General features: G+C 32.7%; 3 protein-coding genes across 3 annotated transcripts; 2 read left to right on the forward strand and 1 right to left on the reverse strand.

Annotated features, from left to right (window-relative positions):
- Positions 1–321: 321 nt before the first annotated feature.
- LOC111636984 lies at positions 322–11,999 on the forward strand. The gene is made up of 13 exons (XM_023382383.1): positions 322–942; positions 1,018–1,504; positions 2,938–3,107; positions 3,182–3,290; positions 3,368–3,700; positions 3,789–3,977; positions 6,811–7,459; positions 8,358–8,868; positions 8,944–9,430; positions 10,864–11,033; positions 11,108–11,216; positions 11,294–11,626; positions 11,715–11,999. Exons 1-13 carry the CDS (start codon positions 455–457, stop codon positions 11,907–11,909), a joined length of 4,230 nt encoding a protein of 1,409 aa, XP_023238151.1. The 5' UTR covers positions 322–454; the 3' UTR covers positions 11,910–11,999.
- Positions 6,575–7,650, forward strand: LOC111637113 (lamina-associated polypeptide 2-like). The gene has a single exon (XM_023382534.1). It carries the CDS (start codon positions 6,811–6,813, stop codon positions 7,633–7,635), a length of 825 nt encoding a protein of 274 aa, XP_023238302.1. The 5' UTR covers positions 6,575–6,810; the 3' UTR covers positions 7,636–7,650.
- Positions 12,000–13,563: 1,564 nt separating the features above from the next.
- LOC111636951 (late histone H2B.L4-like) lies at positions 13,564–14,358 on the reverse strand. The gene has a single exon (XM_023382337.1). It carries the CDS (start codon positions 14,212–14,214, stop codon positions 13,780–13,782), a length of 435 nt encoding a protein of 144 aa, XP_023238105.1. The 5' UTR covers positions 14,215–14,358; the 3' UTR covers positions 13,564–13,779.
- Between the last annotated feature and the right edge of the window lie 592 nt (positions 14,359–14,950).

The following is a 14,950-nucleotide window of genomic DNA, read 5'->3' on the forward strand; positions in this document are numbered from 1 at the left end:
TTAGTAATACATTAGAAAGCCTTTCATAATTTCGCCGGTTTATAGATCTCACCTTCTATAAGCTTGTGAAATTTGGCCAAACATTTATGAAACAACCCGTACAAATAACATTTAATAAATAAAAGTAATTACTGTATATATCCCGCTTTGATATTTTATTTTACTGAATTTTTGAAACAGAAATTTAAAAATGATAATATTTAATTACTGATTTTTATATTATTTTAGTATCTGTATCAAATGAATTTTAAATTCATCATGAATTATTAAATATTAACAAAACAATGTTGGCTTATTTACACAGCAATAATACATTTTATTTATTATTATTTAATATTGTATTCTAATAATCAGGATCATAAACAGCTTCTTTATATCAGTATTTTAACTTTTTTATTCATATCAAGAGTTAATTCAAAATTTTTATCTGTTTAATTAACTAGTACAGGAGGTGATGTCTAATAGAAATTCGATACAAATAACACAGGAGAATTACAAAATACGACAGAACTATTCAAACTCATCTCCTCAGAACATCTTATGGAAAATGATGAGTGAAGGTTCAATATGCGATTCTGTCTTAAAAACCACGGACGGAGGGGAATTCCAGGTTCATCGAGCAATATTAGTTACCTGCAGTCCTTACTTCGAAGCGTTATATACGAGTTCGATTAACAAGATTCCAAGAAGAGTAATCATGATTCCAGGTATAACAGCCAAGATGCTGCAGCACATAATACAGTTCGCCTATATGCGACACAACGATATATCGATGAACAACGTGAGCCAATTAACTTCGGTGGCAGATAAATTTATGGTCTTCAAAATGTTAAAAAATTGCTGCGATTTTCTACTTAATTACATCAATATAAGTAACTGCATCGGCATATGGAAGTTGTTTAAGATTCATCACTGCAAAGAGATGGAATCGAAAGCTTTCAAGTGTGTATATTAATTTTTATAAAGTATTCTCATAGTGTTACGAAATCACAATAAAGTTTTCGCCTTCTTTAATAGATTTATATTAACCAACTTTACAAAAGTCGCTAGAAAAGAACAGTATCTAACACTATCCGTGGATGAAGTGATAAAGTTCGTAAGTCACGAAGAACTGAACGTCAAAGGAGAAGATTTCGTGTGGGAAATGGTTTTGCGTTGGATCGAACACGATCAAAATGGCCGTTCGATGTATATTAGCAGGCTAATACCACACGTACGCTTGGGTTTGATGGATCCGGATTACTTTATAGAAAACGTCAAACTGAACAAGTACGTTTGTAACGATTCAAACTGCCGCTCTGTTATCAGCGAAGCCATCAAGTGCCTATTTGATTTGGATGTGAACATGCTGGAAAGAAACCGTAGGCCTATTATATCAATATGTGAATTACAGACACCAAGATTACCACATGAAATCGTCTTCGTTATTGGTGGTTGGAGTGGCGAAAGCGCTATAAATCTTATAGAAACTTACGATATTAAAACGGATAGTTGGATGATAGTTGTGAGTAACTAATGTTTACTTGTAGAGTATAATCAATGTTTACGCGGTATAATTACACAGTATAATCCATGCAATGTTTAGATACTATAATTATACGGTGTACAGTGTCTAATATATAACTATCATAAAAACAAAGTTTTAAATGTATATTGTTTCCATCTGAGACCATTACGATTTGCATAAGTCTATGGCGTGTTGCTTGGTAAAGTGGCTCTAATACAACTTGATAAGTAAATCGATGGCGTAGTCTATTTCATTTAAAACGGAAATGACTTGTTATCCAGCTGTATTGAAGTCGCTTTATTACTCAATCCATTCTATAGCATAGAGCTTAGCTATTTTGCATGTATAATTAAGCCTATTTGGTGGACGGAAAGTCTTTATATATTATAGCTTAGGGCCATTACAAGCAGAGCTGGCTGAAGGTTTTATGGAGCTCCAAGAAAACGTTTTTAATGGGCCTTACAATTTTATTCAAAACAATTTTTTTTAATCGGAAAATTATAAAAGTTTATTGAACATGTTTAAAAACATTAAATACAGTTTTCAGTAAAACATTAAAAACAGTAAATACATGTTTTCATTAAATACTATTTAATGAAAACAAAAAAATCTATAATCAAATTTTCTTAGAAGTTTGAAAATGCGGGGCCCTCTGAACACAGAGCATCAGTGTGAGGCCCGAAAAACGTCTGAGACGGCCCTGACTACGGCACTAATAAACTCATTTTAATGTAAGTTTATTACTTTTCCTGCGCTGTTATATATAATAGAGGGAAAGTATGGAGATCGATCAAAAAATGACGCCCTCTCAAGATTGTTACACTTTTCACGGGATCTTAAAACGATGAGAAATGCAAAAAAATTCGGAAGTTTGTATGTGTAAACCTTACTTACTTACTTAACATACTTAATAAGCTTAATACTTAAAGCACAAGCTTAATAAATCTTGTGCTTTTCGTCGAAAATTTATGAAAATTTGCAGGGAAGTTTGTATCTTAAGGGATTAATCCTGTTAATTTTTGGTGGTTGAAAGGTCTAATTGGAGTGGAGATAGAGGGGCTCGTGTGTCATATCTCGAATGGGATCGGACTTAATGAAGGTTTTACTTCTTATTAGCATTTACAATTCTATTATATCCCTACCCTCAAAATTAAGCTTTTTGCCATTTTATAATAATTACATAAGAAGTTTTTAAATAAAATATCATAACGGATGGAGCCATAAACAGTCTTAAATGTTGCCGGAAAACTTAAGTAACTGGCTTCTGGATTTTTTCTGTAAAAATTTCTATCTTCATTCTACAGTAAATGAAAATAGAAAACAGTACTTTTATATTAAATTGTAATTTTACATATCTTTGCCTGATTTAAGGATGGAAATGCCAATTTTGTTCTATAGAAAATACTAAAACGAAATTAATATTTTTATAGTTACCCACAGAAAATCAAATTGGTCCAAGAGCTTATCATAAATGTGCAGTTGTGGGTTACAAAATCTATATTTTAGGAGGATTCGATGGTACAGAGTATTTTAATACTTGCTATTGCTTTGATACTTTAATGACAGACTGGATGGAGATTGCTCCAATGTATTCGGAAAGGTTAATATATATAGAAAAAATAATTTAAGCATAGACCACACAGGAATCTTATATTTACTGTATATATTTTTTAGATGTTACATTAATGTAGCCATTACAGACAACATTATATACGCCTTGGGTGGATATAATGGAATCACCAGACTAAATTCGGCAGAGAAATATAACTGTGACACAAATCAAGTAAGTGTAATAAAATAGTTTTTGCTTTATAAAATTTTACCAACTTTAGAACTATATTTTTGCTTCCTCCGTTTAAGTGGGAGATGATCGCTTCCATGCATTTCGAAAGGAGTGATGCATGTGCTGCAGAGTTAGAAGGATGCGTTTATGTAGTGGGTGGTTTTAATGGTCGAGATTTCATGAGTTCGGCAGAATTTTACAATCCCGAAACGAATCAGTGGACTACAATATCTTCCATGAATACCTTTCGTAGTGGGGTTTCTTGTACAAATCATAACGGAATCCTCTACGTTTTTGGAGGTTTCAACGGAACTTCTAGACTTTCTAGTGGAGAAAAATATAATCCTAGAACCAAAAAATGGCTTTCTCTTTCGGATATGAACATACCTAGAAGTAATTTTGCTGTCGTTGTAAGTAAATTTTGCTTCAGTTGATTTATGCTTATATAACGTATATGAACAGTACATATATGATACGTAATTCTTTTCTCATTAATAGGTTTTAGAAGATCTAATATTTGCTCTGGGTGGTTTTAACGGCGCTACAACGGTTTCTAGTGTGGAGTACTACGATATAGAAAAAGACGAGTGGATTCAAGTTAAAGAAATGCACATTACAAAATCTGCTTTAACAGCTTGCGTAGTAACAGATCTACCCAACGTCAGAGATTATATCTCAAGAAGAGAAGTCTGATNATCTTGCAATTTGATAATCTATTTTTAAAACCTCGCTGACAATAATTTTAGTATTAGTGTCATTTCGTTTATAAACACTGCAATTTAGTCAATAATTGGTGCATTTACAAATACAGTATGATATTGTTTTTAGGCGGAGATTTGCGTAGCAGCAGGTACCGCAAAAAAGAGATGCCGCATAAATTCGTGCTCCACCACAACTAGTCTCTGATGATTGTCTTTCAGAACTCATGGTGTTCATTTAAACACAACTTTTTTTTACACAGAAGCAGCTGAACTTTTTTTTAAAAAAACACTTTTTCTGCCCTGTTGACACTAAGAGGATCTTTCTTAAAATCGTACCCGTCGTGGATTTGTCCAGGCCTAGAATGATTGCGGCCAGTTGATGAGTACGGGGCCCGACACACAGAGCCGGCCCTACCATAGGGCGAACGGAGCAGCCGCTCCAGGCGCTAAGTCCTAGGGGGCGCCTCAGTGGTGAAGAAAATTAAAGGGTATAAATTAGGGGCAACCAGGGGGCTCCATAATAGGATCTCGCTCCATCCTAAAACTTGCCTCGGGCCGGCACTGCCGACACATCCCGGACAGACATATTCGGGGATGATTTACCCCGAAATATTCTTGAAGAGTTGCTCAGCCGAATTTGATCAGGATTCTGCAGAGCGGTGGGGTAATGCCTTACCCGCCTCGGCCACCCGTCCTCTTGCCTTTAGCGTTTTGGCGATTCGGCCGTCTAGCGACAGAGTAATTAGGACCGACTCGACCAGTCTGAAAAATTTCCAAAGATCTTCAATGGTTGTTTTTCGGAGATTAGGAAAACTAGTTAGACTCGCGTAACTGGTTACGTGACAAAGGAACAAAGATTACACAAAAGATAACACGGACTTGACTCACGGAAAGTCAGCGCTGAAAAGGGGGAGAGTAAAACGAGGTCACTGTCAGCAACGGTTCCCCGAGGGGTCAACAGCGCCACCAAACTTTTATTACGTAACAGGAAAAATATTTACAAACATCACCGCGACACAATGCATTGTACGTATCGATGCCATATAATATTTAACAATGGCTTCAATCCTTGATTCCAACATTCAAACCAAATCACGATGCCAAAATTTCTAACAAGCTAATCACGATATTTTTCTAACTCTTTACCAGGTGGGCACTAAGAGGACAGAGGACCTTTTTCAGGCCCAGAGAAGTTTCGGCTAGATTTACAATGGGGTAAGTGACGGGATTTGACTGACTGTATAAAAAAATTCTCGAGACTCTTCGTCTGGTCGGATTAAATCCCGAATTTTGAAAGTAACGTGTTGATGTCTTTGCATCACTCATCACTGATGACGAAGAATGGGTACTGGCCTGGCTTATCGGGGCAAGATTACTTATGAAATGTTTTGAATATCTAATCCAGAGTTGAATGAAAGTTTTCCAGAGCGGAGAACTCATTGCTTTCAAAGACTACCAAAGAAAAAATTTATACACATTTAAAATAATCGATAAATTTATTTATTAAAATAACTTCATTGCAAAATATTATAGAACACCCATCAAAGTTTTAAAATATTTACTTGTGTCAAAAATAATAAAATTATTAAAATGATCAATATTATTCTTTATAAATTATACGACTTTATTAAATTTTAGTTCAAGTTTTACTTTTGATCGGATACTTGAATTGTGTTTTTAGTTATGGAAAAAAATTACAAAAAATAAAGGAAAAAGTATCTTTTCCTTTCACGTTTGTAACTTTTAATACTAATAGGATGAATTTATCAATAGAAAAACATTGATTATTTTAAATATTCGAATTTCATCTAAAATTCGAACAAATAAATTTGAAAGACAATACAAAAAATGAAAATATGTCATCAAATGTGTCATCAAATATTTAACTGTATCTTAAGATCTTTGTTTAAATTTTTTTCTTTCGAACTATAAGTTTCATCTCATTAGCACCTACTACATTTCCAGTCAACCATTTTTTATTAAGATTTTTCTTTAGAAGAGTAACTTAATACTTAAATATTTCATATTTTTTCACAATGATCATCATCTTATTATTATTATAAACACTTCAAATACATTTTCCATATATTACACACATATATATTAAGTAATTTACTAGGTTGATTTAAAAAATAATTAGTGTAATTTTAATTTTCCAACTAAATTATTGAGGATGCCAAGAAAGGAGCCTTTGAATAAGTATTAAACAGAAGATTCTTTGTTAAAGAGGTGAAGGTCTGCTATAAGTTCGCCTATTATGTCAAATGCAAACATGATTTCGGCTTTTAAAAATAATTTATACGAATTTATTATATTTTTAAAATTAGAAATAACGGAAGATATATTTAAAAACTTAAAAACAAAAATAAAAAAATATACTTTTTGAACTGAAATTATTCATTATACAGCGGCGGAATAAATGCGGATACATAAATTGATTAAATATTATAAACAACGATGCAATATTATTATTATATAATTTGATAAAAGTCGAAAATAAAAATTAAAAAAATTATTTAAAACGATAAAATACGTTTAATGTTTAAAAATAATTATATTTCCGGTCATCTGGGTTTGTTGTGACGTCAGAGCCGGTCAGACGAATCTTTCGGAGCGTCGGTGATTGTATTTTGGTAACCATGTGAACGTAAGATTTTATTATACAAGTCGATGCCGTTATTATTTTAAAGTATTTTTCTACCATTATGTGCGTGAATCATCTAAAAAATACGTACGAAAGTAAGAAATTCTGATGTTGTATAGGTGAAAGGAAGTTTTTTTAGTGTCAAAGCTAAGCCTAACGGATCTTATTAGCTAAGATGGCGTCCACTTTGAGTGATGAGGAATTGAGAGAGAAACTCGAAGAGTTAGGAGAGAAGGTAGGTCCTATAACACACACGACAAGAAAAGTTTACGAAATGAAATTCGACAAAGCTATGCAACAACGTAAAACGAAACGTCGTAGCTCGAATAAGTTAGAATTGAGCCGTTTCAGTTCGGACGAGAACGAAATGGATGGGAAAGGTTCGAAAACATCCACATCATCTACGTCATCACGACGTCACATTCGTCCAAGACGAAGCATTGTTTCTGGTCGATCTCAATCAACAAATGATCAAGTTGATTCTAATGCCTTTAAAATACCCGATATTCCTACGTCAAGAACGTTAACTAATAGTAATCGGTCTCCTAGTCCTTCGACTTATCTATCTTCTGATCTCACCAGGACTAGTGTTCGAAGCTCTCGAAGATTGCGTCGACAGAAATTAAATAATTTTGATATAGATTCATCGGATTCGGATATCGATTTGGATCATCATAATCGTTTTAAAAAGAAACATGTACAATCGGAACGTACTAATTTGGAAAATAATATAGATTCATCTTCACATTACAATTGGGATAATTCATTTTATAAAACTGAAAAATTTGATAATAACGACAAAACCGAAGCACAGGTTTCGACTGGTGAGTTATCGTTTACTTTTCCTTATTTTCTTTCGTTTAATATAGTAATTGATCGAATTTATGAGTTAATGTGTGAATCGGGGGTCTCCTTGGCTTTTTTGTGGCAATTGCCAAACGTTTCTTATTTGCTGGGTTATTTTTTCTCTTACTGTGACTTTTTTACCGACCCAAAATGAAAGTATGACGGATAATATAAAAAAATGCAGAGTTTTTATGATTGAGTTTCTCAAGCAATTTTATTTTGTTTAATTTTTCGAAAAAATTCATTCCATGGTCGAGTATATGGACTCGAAGATTGCCTCCATTTGTAGATCTAAAAGCTTTTATTTTGAATTAAATTCTCCCTGGAATTCAATTAAGGCTTTTTGATAGACATGTTTATTATTATATTATTACAGTCTACAAGTTGGTGTTGTAACTCCCTTAACTTTATTTTTGTTTATTAATATACATACATATATATACAATACAGAAATAATTTCCTTTAGAAAATCTTCAAATTTACCTCTAGACAAAAAGAAAACATTTAAATCCAGAGGTAAAACCTCCAAAATGGTAACTCTGCATCAACTATGCATCTAATTGTAGGTGGCATTGTTAATTTACACAAATTTAACAATAAAATTGTATCAGATCATGAGTGATTCACGTTCTTTTTCGTTGAACGACGTTTTCTTCTCCAGATTACTCTGGTTTCTGGCTATTCGCCACTACAATTGCCAGATGAATGCAATTTTTGCAAACTGAATTTTATTACGGACAGCAAAACTCTTGTTTAATGATTGTTTATTAAATCTAATCAAAGTTATTTTACTGAAAAAAATACAGAGAAAATGATAATCAGTTTTGAACTATAATAAAAGAAAAAATCTGTCTGGTTAGTAGTATTTATCTTCAGAGTTTATAGGTTGNCAGGAGGTGATGTCTAATAGAAATTCGATACAAATAACACAGGAGAATTACAAAATACGACAGAACTATTCAAACTCATCTCCTCAGAACATCTTATGGAAAATGATGAGTGAAGGTTCAATATGCGATTCTGTCTTAAAAACCACAGACGGGGGGGAATTCCAGGTTCATCGAGCAATATTAGTTACCTGCAGTCCTTACTTCGAAGCGTTATATACGAGTTCGATTAACAAGATTCCAAGAAGAGTAATCATGATTCCAGGTATAACAGCCAAGATGCTGCAGCACATAATACAGTTCGCCTATATGCGACACAACGATATATCGATGAACAACGTGAGCCAATTAACTTCGGTGGCAGATAAATTTATGGTCTTCAAAATGTTAAAAAATTGCTGCGATTTTCTACTTAATTACATCAATATAAGTAACTGCATCGGCATATGGAAGTTGTTTAAGATTCATCACTGCAAAGAGATGGAATCGAAAGCTTTCAAGTGTGTATATTAATTTTTATAAAGTATTCTCATAGTGTTACGAAATCACAATAAAGTTTTCGCCTTCTTTAATAGATTTATATTAACCAACTTTACAAAAGTCGCTAGAAAAGAACAGTATCTAACACTATCCGTGGATGAAGTGATAAAGTTCGTAAGTCACGAAGAACTGAACGTCAAAGGAGAAGATTTCGTGTGGGAAATGGTTTTGCGTTGGATCGAACACGATCAAAATGGCCGTTCGATGTATATTAGCAGGCTAATACCACACGTACGCTTGGGTTTGATGGATCCGGATTACTTTATAGAAAACGTCAAACTGAACAAGTACGTTTGTAACGATTCAAACTGCCGCTCTGTTATCAGCGAAGCCATCAAGTGCCTATTTGATTTGGATGTGAACATGCTGGAAAGAAACCGTAGGCCTATTATATCAATATGTGAATTACAGACACCAAGATTACCACATGAAATCGTCTTCGTTATTGGTGGTTGGAGTGGCGAAAGCGCTATAAATCTTATAGAAACTTACGATATTAAAACGGATAGTTGGATGATAGTTGTGAGTAACTAATGTTTACTTGTAGAGTATAATCAATGTTTACGCGGTATAATTACACAGTATAATCCATGCAATGTTTAGATACTATAATTATACGGTGTACAGTGTCTAATATATAACTATCATAAAAACAAAGTTTTAAATGTATATTGTTTCCATCTGAGACCATTACGATTTGCATAAGTCTATGGCGTGTTGCTTGGTAAAGTGGCTCTAATACAACTTGATAAGTAAATCGATGGCGTAGTCTATTTCATTTAAAACGGAAATGACTTGTTATCCAGCTGTATTGAAGTCGCTTTATTACTCAATCCATTCTATAGCATAGAGCTTAGCTATTTTGCATGTATAATTAAGCCTATTTGGTGGACGGAAAGTCTTTATATATTATAGCTTAGGGCCATTACAAGCAGAGCTGGCTGAAGGTTTTATGGAGCTCCAAGAAAACGTTTTTAATGGGCCTTACAATTTTATTCAAAACAATTTTTTTTAATCGGAAAATTATAAAAGTTTATTGAACATGTTTAAAAACATTAAATACAGTTTTCAGTAAAACATTAAAAACAGTAAATACATGTTTTCATTAAATACTATTTAATGAAAACAAAAAAATCTATAATCAAATTTTCTTAGAAGTTTGAAAATGCGGGGCCCTCTGAACACAGAGCATCAGTGTGAGGCCCGAAAAACGTCTGAGACGGCCCTGACTACGGCACTAATAAACTCATTTTAATGTAAGTTTATTACTTTTCCTGCGCTGTTATATATAATAGAGGGAAAGTATGGAGATCGATCAAAAAATGACGCCCTCTCAAGATTGTTACACTTTTCACGGGATCTTAAAACGATGAGAAATGCAAAAAAATTCGGAAGTTTGTATGTGTAAACCTTACTTACTTACTTAACATACTTAATAAGCTTAATACTTAAAGCACAAGCTTAATAAATCTTGTGCTTTTCGTCGAAAATTTATGAAAATTTGCAGGGAAGTTTGTATCTTAAGGGATTAATCCTGTTAATTTTTGGTGGTTGAAAGGTCTAATTGGAGTGGAGATAGAGGGGCTCGTGTGTCATATCTCGAATGGGATCGGACTTAATGAAGGTTTTACTTCTTATTAGCATTTACAATTCTATTATATCCCTACCCTCAAAATTAAGCTTTTTGCCATTTTATAATAATTACATAAGAAGTTTTTAAATAAAATATCATAACGGATGGAGCCATAAACAGTCTTAAATGTTGCCGGAAAACTTAAGTAACTGGCTTCTGGATTTTTTCTGTAAAAATTTCTATCTTCATTCTACAGTAAATGAAAATAGAAAACAGTACTTTTATATTAAATTGTAATTTTACATATCTTTGCCTGATTTAAGGATGGAAATGCCAATTTTGTTCTATAGAAAATACTAAAACGAAATTAATATTTTTATAGTTACCCACAGAAAATCAAATTGGTCCAAGAGCTTATCATAAATGTGCAGTTGTGGGTTACAAAATCTATATTTTAGGAGGATTCGATGGTACAGAGTATTTTAATACTTGCTATTGCTTTGATACTTTAATGACAGACTGGATGGAGATTGCTCCAATGTATTCGGAAAGGTTAATATATATAGAAAAAATAATTTAAGCATAGACCACACAGGAATCTTATATTTACTGTATATATTTTTTAGATGTTACATTAATGTAGCCATTACAGACAACATTATATACGCCTTGGGTGGATATAATGGAATCACCAGACTAAATTCGGCAGAGAAATATAACTGTGACACAAATCAAGTAAGTGTAATAAAATAGTTTTTGCTTTATAAAATTTTACCAACTTTAGAACTATATTTTTGCTTCCTCCGTTTAAGTGGGAGATGATCGCTTCCATGCATTTCGAAAGGAGTGATGCATGTGCTGCAGAGTTAGAAGGATGCGTTTATGTAGTGGGTGGTTTTAATGGTCGAGATTTCATGAGTTCGGCAGAATTTTACAATCCCGAAACGAATCAGTGGACTACAATATCTTCCATGAATACCTTTCGTAGTGGGGTTTCTTGTACAAATCATAACGGAATCCTCTACGTTTTTGGAGGTTTCAACGGAACTTCTAGACTTTCTAGTGGAGAAAAATATAATCCTAGAACCAAAAAATGGCTTTCTCTTTCGGATATGAACATACCTAGAAGTAATTTTGCTGTCGTTGTAAGTAAATTTTGCTTCAGTTGATTTATGCTTATATAACGTATATGAACAGTACATATATGATACGTAATTCTTTTCTCATTAATAGGTTTTAGAAGATCTAATATTTGCTCTGGGTGGTTTTAACGGCGCTACAACGGTTTCTAGTGTGGAGTACTACGATATAGAAAAAGACGAGTGGATTCAAGTTAAAGAAATGCACATTACAAAATCTGCTTTAACAGCTTGCGTAGTAACAGATCTACCCAACGTCAGAGATTATATCTCAAGAAGAGAAGTCTGATCTCTGAAAATAACAAGTTCAATAAATTTCTTGGACACCAGACTTAAGATTATTAATCAAAATCTATCCCTTTTACACTTCATACATTTATAAAGGAATTTAAAATAAAATTTAAAATGCTTCTAAAGTGTTATTTAAGCATTATTTCTTTATATTCGTTGTGTAAGGAAGGGATTCTCAAAGTTTTTCATTCGCGTAGCTTTTAGAGCTTCTTCAATATTAGTCTTCTATCCCAACTCGTATGATCAAAATAATATTTCGATATTAGTAGGAACATAACAACAGGAATAATAAATTGTTCTACAAACAGTAAAATCAAAAATAAACACTTAAAGTAAATAAATCCGTATATTTTTTTATTAAAAATGTGTAAAGTTTGCACCCTTGTACACGTTTTGGGCTTCCTCTTTTGGGACAGCTTAGCTCAAAATGGGATGAATGGTCCTAACCTCGCCTATCTTTAGTCCAACCGCATCGAAGTCAATCAGTGACATAAGGCTTTTCAGAATCTCGCAATGAGTAGGGCTCCATGCTGCTTGGACATTTAAAAAAATTTATATTAATAATTTTAAATTACACACCATAAAACCCGTGGGAATTAATTCAAATTAATTTTTGCTTTCATGAAATAAACAAGGCTTAAAAACACCACACTGGGCAAGATGGGGAGCACCACCACACTGGGCAAATTCTTAGATATAGATAAGTTTCCTAATCGATGGAAAGGTCTCAATGGTCCTACTCCGTGATCTACTTGCTCTCCAGATTTCATGCCTTTGGATTTTTTTTGCAAAGGTTATTAGCATTACAGAGATTGCTTCATCCATAATTAAGTTTTGGATGAAATAATGTCACCACGATTTATTTAGGGCCTTAAAGTCGTTGTATCTACAATAATTTGGCTGAACATTAGAGTGCCTTTGAGCAATATCAGTGAAGGAACTTTAAGGCACAAAGGCGTGATTGGGTTCAGAATCAGAATGTATTTCACAGAAGCAGTAAGTATTCAGGACATCAGATTTTCTGTGTGAAAAATCCCGAAACAAAGTCAATGATGATGTTAATGATGATCAAGCATAAAAATTTTCTTAACCTTCGAATGAAATTTGAATTGGGCTTGGAAATTACATACCGTATGATATAAACATAGGTATCAATGTTCAGCTTCAAATGAAAATTTCATTTACTGTATTTAAAGCTAAAACACTTTACTCAATTGTTAAACATTTACTAATATTTAATACTTATATAATTTTTTAAAAATTCACTAGCAATCTTTATAATTACTGTTATATAATGTTCTTGACTAATGTGAACTTTAATTAAATCTACTAAATGTGGACATGTACAGTACAATAATCATTTTCTATAGAAAGTAATTAAAGTATATGTGTATATAGTAAACAGGTTGTTGAATAGCATATAAGAGCATTACATTGTTCTTTATCGAAATATATGTTATAAAGTGTATATTGTATACACGAATTTACCACAATACTTGCAGATAATTAATTCAAATAGGCCTACATAAAATCTTGCAATTATAAAACTTATTGTAATGTTTGAATTTCAAAAAATTTATATCAAAGATAATACATATTTAAATATAATTGTTTTTATTTAAACGAAAAATATGTTCAATACTTAATATATAATTTGTAAATTACAGAAACTCTCTAGTACTCTAAACAAAGCTTATACATATATCAATTTTGTCATTTTAAATGAAAATTCAAAACTTTTATGTCAAGGATAGCAACTTTACTATTAAAATTCTAATATTCTAGAATTATAGAACATTGCAGAAAATATGCATTTCAAATAATCTTAACGAAAAACGAAATGAAAGACGAATACACTCGTCATTTTTCTACTTGAATGTAGAAAACTTGGTAACCGCTTTCATTCCTTCGGAAACGGCATGTTTAGCCAATTCTCCCGGCAACAATAATCTAACGGCTGTCTGAATTTCTCGACTGGTGATGGTGGATTTCTTATTGTAAGCGGCCAAACGGGTGGATTCCAAAACGATTCTTTCGAACACGTCGCTGACGAAACTGTTCATTATAGACATGGCTTTGCCAGATATTCCGGTATCCGGATGAACCTGTTTCAGTACCTTATAAATGTATATGTTATAACTTTCCTTTCTTTCTCGTTTACGTTTCTTCTTCTCCGGTTCTCTAATTTCCATATTCTCCGGACGTTTCAGCTTTGCTCCTTTTCCAGAATGATGCATAAATGGAGCCATTTTGGCTTTGGAAAAATTGGAAGAACTTCCGGCTTTAGCGACTTCTTTCTCCATCACAAAAATTTGCTTCGACCAATTACTGAATACGTTTAATTAACTAGAAATGTGCAGTGTAGCGATTGAACAATTTGAATGAGACCTGTCAATTACGAATTCGTTACTTTTTTAAAAATTAGATTCTTATTTATCGTCGCAAGAGGGCAGACGCGCATTGCAAAAAAAAAAAAAAAATGTAATGTTAAAAATATTTTACAGAATTTAGAAAACTAGATTTTGTATTTTTCACTTTACAAACACTCGAAAAAGAGTAATAAATAAATAATATATAAATATTTAGAAACATTGCTCCTCGGATCTTTAGGAGGATGAGGTACAGTACAGCACCAGAGACATCAATTTTAGTACAGTACAGTAACAGAGACATCAAAAACATGAATAAAGATACAGTAGACCCCCCTATAACGCGGGTTCTTATAATGCGGATTCCTACAAAACGAAATTCGTATAAAGCGGAACGTATCTACCGCATTATAGGAGGGTCTACTCTGTTTTTAATACTCAATGAAATGAATAATTTGAATATATATTTTTGATGTCTCCGTGTGTGACTCGGGCTAAAGGGACCTGCTGATCAGCTTGTGATAGATCTATGTTAATTTTATTAATCTTTATATACTTTCTGGATTCTATTATCTAAAATTTTTTCATGCTTTTTAAAATTGCCGAGATAAGATTCGATAATATGCGACTTTGATTATTTAAAGTAGACTATTTGTCTTTCTGAATTTGA

This window comes from Centruroides sculpturatus, unplaced genomic scaffold (assembly GCF_000671375.1).
Source record: "Centruroides sculpturatus isolate CEXI.00-Female unplaced genomic scaffold, Cexi_2.0 scaffold60, whole genome shotgun sequence".
Lineage (NCBI taxonomy): Eukaryota > Metazoa > Arthropoda > Arachnida > Scorpiones > Buthidae > Centruroides > Centruroides sculpturatus.

Coding starts and splice junctions, on each gene's coding strand:
- LOC111637113 (XM_023382534.1), top strand. CDS start 6,811: ATGGCGTCCACTTTGAGTGATGAGGAATTGAGAGAGAAACTCGAAGAG.
- LOC111636951 (XM_023382337.1), bottom strand. CDS start 14,214: ATGGAGAAAGAAGTCGCTAAAGCCGGAAGTTCTTCCAATTTTTCCAAA.